This window comes from Panthera leo, chromosome A2, assembly GCF_018350215.1.
Source record: "Panthera leo isolate Ple1 chromosome A2, P.leo_Ple1_pat1.1, whole genome shotgun sequence".
NCBI classification, from domain to species: Eukaryota; Metazoa; Chordata; class Mammalia; order Carnivora; family Felidae; genus Panthera; species Panthera leo.
The window spans coordinates 88,071,811-88,084,730 of NC_056680.1; the positions used below are offsets into that span (position 1 = coordinate 88,071,811).

Sequence of the window (12,920 nt, forward strand, 5' to 3'; positions counted from 1 at the left end):
AGTTGTTGAAACCTCAAAATAAATACATGAAAATACAAATATCACATTTCTCTCTTAAAAATGGAAGATCCAAAGTAGAAATTTCTACAGAGCAAAAACTAGCTGTAGTGCCAGGACAAAATAAAATACTTTAAAGAGAGAGAGAGAGAGAGAGAGAGAGAGAGAGAGATGCCTATTTAAACATTTAAAATTTAGTAGCTATAGCTCAATGGTAAATATTTAAAATTCAAAAGTCTACAGACCAAATAGGATAACTGGAAAAGAATATTTTCTATGTAAGGGGATCACAAAGTAATAATAAACTGTATATATATTTTTTTTTCTGGAAAACATGTATAATAATACGATACAACAATATATATATCTTAAAAATCTGTAAATAACCAGTAAGGAAAAGGCAAACACTAAAACTTAAAAATGAACAAATTATAGGGATATGATATCCTACCAAACATAAAATATTTAGTACTTCTAGTAATGGAAGAATTTCAGGCAAAAATAACAAAAATAACTGTCTTTTTGTTGGCCAAGATGAAATACATTTATTTTATTCATTTACGTATTAGCATTAAATATTAACCACACGTTGTACCCACTATTAGCAAGAGTAGGGTAAAATAATATCCTCTCACCAGCACACATTGCTGGTTAAGGCACAAAGGCATCAACTTTCTGGAGGGTAATTTTGTGATGGGCATAAAAACTTTTATATCCTAAAAAAAAATTATATCCTTTGACCAGTAATTCTACTCAGTAATCAAAGATGTTCACAATATTTATGTATAAGATTTTTCACGTGAAGCATCACTTACAAAAGTTAAAAACTGGATATATACCAAACTTCTAACAATAGAGGATTGATGAAATAATATATAAAGGAATGCAGTGTAGCTATTAAAAGTAGTGTTATAAAAAGGAATTTAATGACATGGGAAAATGCTCATGGCAGTCTGCGAAGCAAAAAAAAAATGTTGTAAGGGACTATGTATACAATGATTTCATTCTGAAAAATAGTAAATAGATAAGATAGAAGAATAAACATCAAAACGTCACCAGCTATCTCTGGGTAATGTTCATGGGGGAGGAGATATTTACAGATGACGTCCATGTAATTTGCAAACTTTCTACAATGAGCACTTTGTTTCACTTTTAGATGTTCTTTCACAAAAAGAAGAAAGAATGTAATCATAGGACGTTACCCATGGAAGATCCTTGAATTCTACGTAATGTCTCTGTTGACGAGGTTGTGTGCCTCTAGGGTTAAGATGACAAACAGAACCCAGGCTGCCCACATCCTGTGTGTTCTTTTGCCTGGACTGAGCTGTTTACTCCACTCTTTATAGTCAGGACCAAAGACACTTTTTTCGTGACTTTCTTTTGAAAAATATTCTAAGCAGAAACAAAATGCTATCAAATAGCTTCCTGCCACTATTTCCTTTCTTTGGACTAAACTGGAGACTGGTCAAGAAAGGGGAATAGTTCCCTTTTGTATCCACATCTTCCATTCCATCCCCACCCCAATTAGCTAACTTTCATTATGGTAAATAATTCACTATTTTTCAGTTATATAGTACCTTTGTGTAAAGGGACAGTCTTTCCAAACACTTGTTAATCCTAAAAGCACTCTTGGGAAGTAGGTAAAAATTACTAGAGAGAAGGGAGGAGAGAGGGTAATGCCAAAGGCAGTAAAAGAGGTCAATAAAACCACACACTTGCCTCAGTTTTCTGTTGGCTGAAATCTATGCAATGCTGTAAATCGAGGCTCTATTACGGGATATTGAAGGGGAAGTGATTTGAGGGGTGCAGTTTGAGGGGTAAGGTTTTCAGACCTTATATGTAGAATTCAGACGTGTAGATCACAGTGTTGTATAAGTAAGAACACGGACTATGGGGCAAGACTTCTAGATTCAATTCACGGTTTCACTATTTATTAGATGTGATATTGGGCAACCCATTTAATTTTTCTGGGTTCAGTCTTTTCATCTAGAAAACAGTAAAACTTTGCATTTAGTATGATTAAAAGGATTAAGGGGGCTTATAAAGCATTGAAAGCAGTTCCCAGAGCATAGTAAGTGCTATAAAAGTGTTAGCTATTCTTAGTAATTCTAAAATATATTATTTTACAGTGACAGATTAAAAAGAAGGAGGCGAAGACTTGTATTATCCCCACATGATTCAACATCAAACTTTACAGATTTCAGTACAAAGGGAAAAGCTTCCCATATCTCTAATCTCGGGGTAGCAGTAGGTGTGCTTCAAGGTTAGAGGTGATTACTAGCTCCCAAATACAACTCAACTGCAAGGATAGGTTCCATATATTGGGTCGTATATGCTCTAGGATCCCACCTCCTGAAAAGTTTATCAACCCTTTGCTTTAACTTAATAATAAGGGCAACTGAGTTACTATATAACTGGGAGTAGTGAACATAATGAAATAAGAACACTGTCACAATTGAAACCTTCACTGATTGTTTGACCTTGAGTATTTACCCCTCATCTGCTCCATGGGAATATTGACATTAGTTTATTGGAGGAAATTTAAACCACCCTTTTCCTATTGTCCCCTTTTCATGCAGTCAATACTGGGAAAATACAAAATATTTTAGTGTTCATACTGTGTATGGCATGCTCTTATTGTTATTAAATTAATTTTGAAGCCTCTCATAAATACTGCATCTTTTTTCCCCACAAATACAAAAAAAGTATTGAGGATTTGCAGAGCTGAGCACCCGCTCAGTAGGGTAGTGAACAGGGTGAAGAGATTAGAGACATGGGAGGAAGAATATATTTTGGAATAGTTTGATCTTTTTCATTTCAAGTAAAATAAATGTGACAGCTGTTTCCTGTTGCATTTGCTGCTAACACCCCCTGATATATTTCTATTAACATCAATGTGCCTGCAAAGACCACATTTAACATTAAAGGAATACAAAGTCAGGCATAATCAAAAGTTTTCCTTCCTGTTGTTTTGATTATTTTGTTTTGCAGTGTTGTTACTGAGTATTAAAAACTCCATGATAGCAGATACTGTATCCTTTCATATATATTGTTATGGACATATTTACACTCTAATAAGTATTTGTTGAATAAACAAAATGGGTGAACAAACCAGTTGTCTCAAATTCTTAGTCTTCTAAGCTTTCTCGTAATTATATTAGGCATCATATGGCATGTTGTTTTATCACATTGATCAAGTGAGAATTTTTATACCTCATTATGCTTTCCTATATATAACACACACTATTAATTGTTATTAAATATAAAGCATTGCTCAGCAAAGCACCCCTGCATTACTGTGTTTACAGCAACATTAGAGAATACTGTAAAGGAAGCCTCAGGATATCCATGTTTCTGCTCAAGGTTTAGAACCTCTTTTCACCTTGAGTTGCATTCAGGAAGCGATTTATTTTGTCAAAAACAAAAAATCAAAAAAGAAAGGAATAAAGAAAGAAAGAAAGAAAGAAAGAGGAAGAGAAAGAAAAAGAAAGCAAGCAAGCAAGTGAGCAATTCTCCCTGTCACCACAGTATAAGAAGTCAGGGCAGAACACAGAGCATCTGTCCTGAATCAGAACCCTTTGCTGAGAAGAGGCAGAAAGAGCCCCAGCCCTCTTCTGTTACTGGTGGAGATAGAACAGGCAATGCAGTGCGGAGGAGAACGCAGAACACTGTGGACAGTGCAAAAGCAATTCGGACAGGACCTCCTGGCCACACACACAAAGCAACTAGGTTAGTCACATGTATCTAAGTGTTTTCTCTGGTCCATAAGTCAGCTTACACCAGAAGTTTGTATTAGAACTCCATTATTTATCCTTTATAGGTTGCGTCATATGATTACGCTTAAGTAAAGTTTGGAGTACATTACTTCTGGTTCTTATTCCAGAATTTATGCCATTCATTTGACCCAATCTTTCTTAATATGCCAACTTTTGAAATTCTTCTAGAGGCCATAAGTTTAATTGTAACCCAAATTAAATTAAGTATCAATTGTGTGTTTATGGTGCTGCAGAACCTCATGACTTTGTGTGCATTTCCAAAATCCATGCATATAAATGACAAATGTAAAATCCTAGAAATATAATATTTTCTGACGATCTATTTTTAATGTTTTAGGTGCATTTCTGAGATTCATGTGAAGAAAATAATAATACTTACAATTAACACTTCAGAAAGTCCTGTATTTCTAAATTTCTGAGAATAGTGTTATTCCTTTTGGCAAGGTAGAAATATTTTATATCTTCTTAATCTTTATAGAGAATATTAATGCAGTCTTAAAAATAATACACTGATGCCAATAATTCAATAAAATCCAATAAAAATTTTACTATCATATCAGTACCAGTTCAACAAAGATAGTTTTAAAGTCTCGTACTTACATTGGCATCTTTCCCGGCTAATTTACATAATTCCACTCGTTCCTTCGCAGCGGGCCAATAAATCTGTAAGACATTTCAAAGTGTGTCAGAATCTGAATATCTAAAACACCTTACAATTCTAATTAGGAAAATGAGTGTGTGAAGCTGAAGAGTGGATGTCAAACTATGGGCATGTTATAGATATGATGTAAGAATTTTGAGATTTAAATATTTTCCAAAGCCACCATAAAAAAATAAAATGAACTGCAGAACTATCTATTTGCATATTATAATCTTCTAATTTCTTTTCAAATGTACTTAATAATAGATAAGTTATGTTGAGAAGGCCATAAAATCTTATTGTGGTGTCAGCAGTTCAGGTTCGCATCTGTTTAAGTAAGAGATTTTATTCATGCTGTTTTTCTGTGCTCACTCAGAGTGGTGGTGCATTATAAACATGTGCAGCGAATGTTGGAAAACGGCACTTGGTTACAAGCAAAAGTTATCACTCCAAGTCAAAGACCAGTGTGGATTTCCTGGCAATATTTAACGCGTGCAGAGCTCACACGCATCTTTCACTTAGTTAAATATTATACATGCTTCATCTTACTGAAATCTCACAATGACCCTATGAGATGGCTGGACTTACTCTCCTCATTTTCACATCAGAAAACTTATTCACACAGCCACTAAAAACATGTCACGGGCCATGAACATAGTCACCAGCAAAGCCAAAATATGACCCAAAGTCCGTCTCCTGAAGTAGGGGGGTCTCCACCACTATATAATAATTATTATCTGGGCAAATGATTAAGGACAAGGGCAGCAAATCCCTTGGTTCGTAGCTCTTAATCATGCTTTAACTGTCTTGAATTTATTACAAAGGTTTTGTTTTGTTTTTAACAAAGTTTAGGAATTCTGTCAAGAAGGTTTTGCAAATGAAGTTTCAAACAGTTATTTTACTCCATTACCTTAAAGAAAGAAATGCTCCCTGTTAAGCTACAGACAAGAAGAAACAAGAAAAGCAAATTCTGAGTTACTTATTATATATATATATATATATATATATATATATATATATATATATATTCCAAGAGCTCTGATAAACTTTTATTATGTTTCTCACCAATGTTAGCCGAAAATGTTTTAATAGGCAAGGAAAAAAAGAAAATATCCTGAGGGAATGCACTGAAAAAGCCTTGTTAAGCCTGGAACTCACAAGTGACTCAGGAGTCACAAACGTTTATATGGTATTATCTTCATAGTGAGATTTCAGGGTTTTATGTCTCTGAGTAAAGAAGAACAGAGAATACCACTCAAACTCGTACTAGACAAATTCAATAAAATAACTAAGAGTTTTAAATGAAGTAAATGCTGCAAATTACATGCTGCAAATTGCAAGCCTAAGGTGTACCTAGACAGGGTGGCTGACCGGGAGTAGGATCAAATGATGAGTTAAACTCGATGTGGTTCACAATAAGGACCTAAAGATGCTATTTATTCCAAACTGGTTTAATTCTCGGCAATTATACTTTCACACAATTCTCAAGAGTAGCCGTCCATAAAATATAAATAGACTACAGTAATAAAAAATAATATGGACAGATCTTAGCAATTTGCTATTAGGTAAAAAAAAGTACAGTCCCCCAAATTACAAACAGAATGATCCACTTAGAATGTCAAAAACAACTAAAAGAAAATAGACACTTTTATCATATATGTAGATGCAATAAATATGTAAAAATGAAAACTAGGGGGTGATGAATACAGCATTCAGGAAAAAATGGTTGTCCCAGACTGGAAGGAAAAAGACAAATTGGTGGTAAGAAACAGATTATTTATGAGATCTTAGCTTTTGTTCTGGATGGTGCCTTTTCGGGTATTTGATGCATAGTTTAAAATAACTAAGCAATTCAAGTTAGTAAATAAATTAATCAAAACGGGCCATGCATAGGCCAAAAGACAACAGTCAATCATCCACCCAGAATCATGAGGTCTTAAATAAATAAACGAAAGAGGAGTAAAAGTATTTATGTTGAGAGGGAGGGAGGTAGAGAGAGAGAGGGAGAAAGAGAGAGTGACAGAGAGAGAGAGAGAATGGGGGAGGGGCTGTGAGAGGGAGAGAGAGAATCCCAAGCAGGCTCCACACTGTCAGCATGGAGACCCTACGAGCCCTCCATGGGTCTCCACGCTGGGCTTGAACCCAGGAACAATGAGATTATGACCTGAGCCAAAAACTCAGCCGACTGAGCCACCCAGTCTCCCTTCTTCCAGTTGTTTTTTAATTGTTTGTTTATTTGTAATCATTAGTAGCAGAAACACTGAAGCCACTGTTCTTCTCCTCTCCTTTAAAGGTGTCATCTTGAATTTATAGTAACTTTGCTTTGTATTTGGACCTATGAGCTCAATGTATCCTCTCTCAAGGTATTTTTTTCTTCGATGATTCATTTTTATTATTATCTTTAATTGTGATAAAATATCCGTAACATAAAATTTACCATCTTAGTGGTATCTGGGTGGCTCAGCCAGTTGAGCATCTGACTCTTGATTTCAGCTCAGGTCATGATCTCATGGTTCGTGGGTTTGAGCCCCATGTCAGGTTCTGTGCTGACAGTGTGGAGCCTGCTTGGGATTCTATATCCCTCTCTCTCTGCCTCTCCCTTGCTCTCTATCCTTCTCTCAAAATAAATAAATAAACATTTTTAAAAAATTTACCATCAGAGCTATTTTTACAGTTCATTCAGTATTGTCAGGTATATTCACTTTGTGCAAACAATCTCTCGCAAAACTGCAACTCTAAACATGCTGATCTAGAATATTATAGTGATTTTACAGAGTATCACTTTGTATCATTGGACTGAAAATAGAAGGTACACAGAATGCATATCCACCATCTGTCAATTGGTTTAATCTTTAGCTCATTTTATTTGGTCTCTAGTCAAGATGAATATTTCTTTGAGTCCTTTCAATATGTCAAATCCTATTCTTTTCTGTTTTTTTTTTTTTATGATGGTAAAATTCACTCACATTTCAGAAATAAACTTAGAACAGATAGTTATGGATATTTGTTCTAATATAAATATCTTATTGAGGGGGCACCTGGGTGGCTCAGTCGGTTAAGTGTCTGAATCTTGATTTCAGCTCAGGTCATGATTTCTTTCATGGATGTTTGTGAGATCGACCCCTGCATTGGGCTCTGCGCTGACAGTTGTAGAGCCTACTTGGGACTCTCTCTCCCTCTCTCTCTGCCCCTCCCTCTCTCTCAAAACAAACAAATAAACTTTAAATATCTTATTGTTATAAAGTCTATTAAAAAAGGGAAAATATAAAATTCTTCTATATTAAGTAAATAAGACATAAAGAAGAGAAAGATTATCACAGGGTTTTCGTTTGTTTGTTTGTTTTGGTTTGTTTTTTTTTACCTTGAACCAGTAGAGTGAGTGACTGAGTTAAAAAGTAGGTCATGACATAAATGTTTCTAAAATTGATTTTGCATATATTTGTAGGGGCTTCAAAAGTGAGTTATTTAAAGAGTGACAAAATGTGGAAACAATCTTTATAACTTCTTTGCAATCTACATGAAAGCTCCAAAGTCAGCACAGAGTAAGTACTATTCATAAATTATTTGTTCATTACACATATAATTACAAAGGCCCTCTGTATGCTGGGCAAGGTGTGGCATTGAGTCAGGAAGATAGTTCTGTAAACAGATAAGGTAACCACATTTTCTTGGGAGATACAAAGTGAGCAGAGAGCTCAGAAGATGGAAACTGTGCTCAGGGAGCATCCAAGGGGCCCCAAGGGCAGACCAAGATACAGGTCTCTATTTTTGAACCACTGTTTTCACTTACTTGCGCTTAATAGCTTAGTGTGGTTTAATAGTTTTGACTCTGACTTTTTTCTTAAGGATTTGACACTAGTAACTGCAGATTTATTTTCCCTCTTTGCAAAGGAATACAAATCTCTAAAAGATGTTTTCATGGTTTTTGTACATTTTCAGTTATTAACTGTAAGTCATATAATTGTAAATTGAATTGATTGTAAGTCACGTAATTGTAAATTGAAATGTGTCATCCTAGCTAATGAAGCAATAAAACTAAAATTACAAGCAGCAGAGAATCAAGTGTTTGATTAGTGGGTAAATGTTACACAAAGATACTCAAGCACTGAGAATTCGTTGGGCTCCAGAAACCAATTTTAATAAATCTTTTAATCTTTGTTTATAGAGGATATTTTTCCCCGAATGTTATCTCACTTTTCATCATTCTCCTTCAATCCCATAAAGTCTAGGCCCTGTTAAAAATAGAAATTATCCTTTAATCATTATTATTGAAGAGTAATTCTAAGATAGTATCACAAAGATAATTTTACTTTTTAAGATAACATAAGCCTTTAAAATAAAGATTCATTAAGATTATATACTGCCTTATTTTGATACAATGCTCTCAAGAATTCAGAAATCACAAAAAGAGTTATCTTAATATCAACAACCTAGGAGATATCTGATTGTCTTCCAGACTGGAAACATTTACTTAAAAGGGGGGAGAAAAGAATCATTGTAGTCGTGCCAATATTTAAAAGCTATCATTTTAATTATGATTTATGGTGGGATTTTCTTTTACTTGCCACCTAATCATTAGAATAAAGCATTTTTTAAAATTCCTTTTAATTCCTTGTTTGTAAAGAATTTAAAGAAGCAAAATTTCACTTAATGCAACCTAAAAATATAATAAAGCAAAACAAAAAATAAAAACTACCAACAAGCCACATAGTTACATGGGGTTGGCAGAAATATGTTCAAATAACATTTTTGTTTCTCAAAATCTTTTGAAGTGGCATAATACTGTGACACATCCATCTCTATCTGTGTCTATTTATAGAAAAACCTTCCGCCAATTCTGTATTTTTAAGGACAAACTGTGTATGCGCATGTGCATATCTGGGCGTGTGTGTGGTGTGCATGTCTGTGTGCATAAGTGTGCATATGGTATATTGTGCATGTGTTTGTAGGTGGACAGAGAGGGGTAACAGAGAGAAGGGAGAGATTCACACAGATACATCTAGCGAGAGATATTAACTCTATAGAACAACATATTTCATGAATATTTCCAAGTTTCAGCATGGTTTTCAAAAAAAATGAACATTTATTCATTTTTGAGAGAGAGAGAGGGAGAGAGAAAGAGGGAGACATGGAAAGAGAAAGAGCATGAGTGGAGGTGGGCAGAGAGAGAGGGAGACACAGAATCCGAGCTGTCAGCACAGAGCCCAACACAGGGCTCAAACTCATGGACCGCGAGATCATGACCTGAGCTGAAGTCAGAAACTTAACCAACTGAGCCACCCAGATGCCCCTAAGTTTAAGCACGGTTTACACAAAAGCCCAAGAAATACCTGAGATCCTGAAATTATTTCAGTTGCCCAGTCAGTACCCTTAAAATACAATGTCCACAAAATCTATAAAAGCCCTCTTGATCATTAATTAGGTAATGTGAACAGCTTTGAAGCAGTGGTTATTAACAATTTCATGACTTCTGAATTTATCAGCAATAAAATGACACATACATCTCCTTGAACTTGAGAACATGGTCCATGCGGTGTCATGCCATACTAAAAGCGGCACAAGCAGGACAAACAAAACACGTACCCCTATCCCTTAAAGCTGATGCAACTGTACTACTCCCTCAGAAAGTTACCCAAGGATATTTTTCTTTCATTTATCAGACAGAGATGTACCAAAGCAGAGACGATACTTGCATAACTGCCATATTAATTGTTCTGAAATATTCCCACAGAGCACTCGTTCACAACTAATGGGGTATGATGTACCACAGTCAGGTTGTAAGGCTGTCACTTTGGTGCAAGTAGTCTTCGGAAGCTTGGCGCTTAGATGTCAAGGATTTCAAATATGTAGAAAGCTTACCACTGGTCTCTCTACCCACATGGAGGACAGACATCAGAAAGCAAACATCTTTTCTGAAGATCCGAATAAGCCCAGTAATTTCTCTCAACATAATTATTGAGGGTATAACTACTAACTGAACTACTAAATAATTGGGGGTTGCAAATTAATTTTATTTTGAGTGCTAATCTTACAGGTCAACTTAATAACAGAAAACTACTCTGGGATACGGAAGTAAATAAATTTATAAAATTTATAAAATCTCTCCACAATTTCTTGGTTAACGTTTCAAAACAAGTATGTCTGGTAAGTCAATCTCCATGTTCTATAATCTACTGATTTAACCATGCTAGTATATATACGTTGTTTTCATAACATTTCACAATTGAAATCAAACATTTCCGAAGGATTCACTTTTGTAGGTTACACTTGGAAAGATCAAATATTAATGTCTAATATATATATATATATTAGTGTCTAATATATATTAGTATCTAATATATATATAGGACTCACTTTGGCAACACATTTACTAAATGGAATGATACAGATGGGGTGCCTGGGTGGCTTAGGTGGTTAAGTGTTCGACTTCGGCTCAGGTCAGGATCTCGCGGTTTGTGAGTTTGAGCCCCGCATTGGGCTCTGAGCTGTCAGCACAACTGTCTGGAGCCTGCTTCGGATTCTGTGTCTCTCTCTCTCTCTCTCTCTGCCCCTCCCCGACTCGTGCTCTGTCTGTCTCTATCTCAAAAATAAACATTAAAATAATTAAAAAAATAAATGGAATGATACAGAGAAGATTGGCATGGTACCTTTGCAAAGAGGACACACAAATTCATGAAGTGTTCCATGTTGTTTTTTAAAAAAAGAGTAAGAGTAAGAATATATACATGTATAAATATATTTTTTTTTTCTTTGAGAGTTAGAGAATGTAGATTACCAGTATACTAAGGGACCATTCTAAATAAATAGAGAAATAAAAATTCTCTTCAGTGTCACTTTGCATATGCTCATCTGCTACAAAGTTACATTTTAAACACATTTTTAAAAGAGATTCAATATTAATTTTCTTATGAAAATATAATGGGAGCTGCATGCATTTAAAAATACACCTATGATCTAATTATCCTATATTGATTTTATTTGCTTATCTCTATCCAAAATCCAAAATGTTTTTTGTTTGTTCATTTTTTGAAGGAGTTTTACTTCACTTTGGATACAAACAGGTTGGAGAAACTCACAAGTAAATACTGCAATGTCTCTAACCATAATGGTTTCATTCATAATTCATATCATTCATTAACAGTTATCACTTAGTAAGGTGAAAATGTCAGGCAATTTATTTTTAATTATTTAATCTTAGGCAAGTTACAAAAACATTCAAATAATGATAAGGCCTAGAACATCCTAAGGAAATTCTAATTATATCTGCTCTTTGTTACATCTTTGGAGAAGCAATTTAATTGACTCAAGTTAGCAAGTGCAAGGTCAGTCAAGTGGCCGTTGGCCTAATTCAGAGATGCCCAAACTGAAAGGAATACACAGAAGGGGAAGTTACAACTTGTTCAAAAAACCTAATTAAGGACAAAAATTCAGAGCCGTAAAAATGCAGACAGGCATCTCTATCAAAGAACAGGATTCAAGTTTTTGAATGGTTGTAACAAAGTTGGAAATATGTTGCTCTAAATGCCGTCTGGTAAAGGATTTGATCAACCAAGGGAGCAAAGACAGCTCTGGGTTCCAGGAACAGAAAGAGGTAAGAGATCTGGCTCATAGAGTGAAGTACTGAAAAACAAGGACAACAGCACCAAAAGTAGAGCTTCCATTATTGAAACTGACTGGGGTAGAAACTGTTATGGATGGGGAGTTTTAACTCTCAAGCTTGGGCACGATCTGCCCATGTAGCTTCCTCCATGAAGAGTTGGGCAAGACTTGCCTCTCTGCATTTTCAGGACTCAGCGTAAAGCCTCTTTCACATTTAGCCTTCTTCCACCTGACATCTCTGAATTTTAATACACTTGTGTTTATCATATCCACTGCCACTTTCTTTTCGCAAGTAAATTTAGTTTGGGACCCTTTCCTGGGCATAAAGATTGATGAAATGCAATGGAATTGAAAATGTCAATTTGAGTCCCCACTTCATGCCCATGAGCAGCTAATGTTGTGCTTTCAAATATTATCTCAATACTAACCGCAGAATGAATTTGCTGTACTTGGAATACATCTGACCTCCTCTGGATGGTTCCTTCTTATAATGTCTGCTTTACTATCACCTCCCCATTTCACCTTCTCTGAAGACCAACTAAAGTAGTTTTTTCCATCTTGCCATTTGCAGCAACATGGATGGAGCTAGAGAGCATTAAGTCAAGCACATTAAGTCAGTCAAAGTCGAATAACATATGATTCACTCATATGTGGAATTTACGAAACAATACAAACAAGCATAGGGAAAAGGAGAGAGAGAGACAGAGAGACAGAGACAGAGAAGCAAACCAAGAAACAGACTCTTAACTATAGAGAACAAATTGATGGTTACCGGAGGGGGAGGTGGATGGGGGTTGATTTACATAGGTGATGGGGATTAAGGAGTGCATTTGTCATGATGAGCACCGGGAGATGTATGGAATTGTGGAATTGGCATATTGTTCACCTGAAACTAATATTACACTGTG

General features: G+C 35.3%; 1 protein-coding gene and 1 pseudogene across 1 annotated transcript in view; one reads left to right on the plus strand and one right to left on the minus strand.

Annotated features, from left to right (window-relative positions):
• The window catches only part of SEMA3D (semaphorin 3D), a 197,273-nt gene that overhangs the window by 82,559 nt on the left and 101,794 nt on the right, over window positions 1-12,920 (minus strand). The window contains exon 4 of the mRNA XM_042916694.1: window positions 4,374-4,436. Coding sequence (XP_042772628.1) covers window positions 4,374-4,436 — 63 coding nt within the window. The remainder of the gene's footprint in view (window positions 1-4,373; window positions 4,437-12,920) is intronic.
• On the plus strand, window positions 11,007-11,105 carry LOC122214661 (annotated as a pseudogene).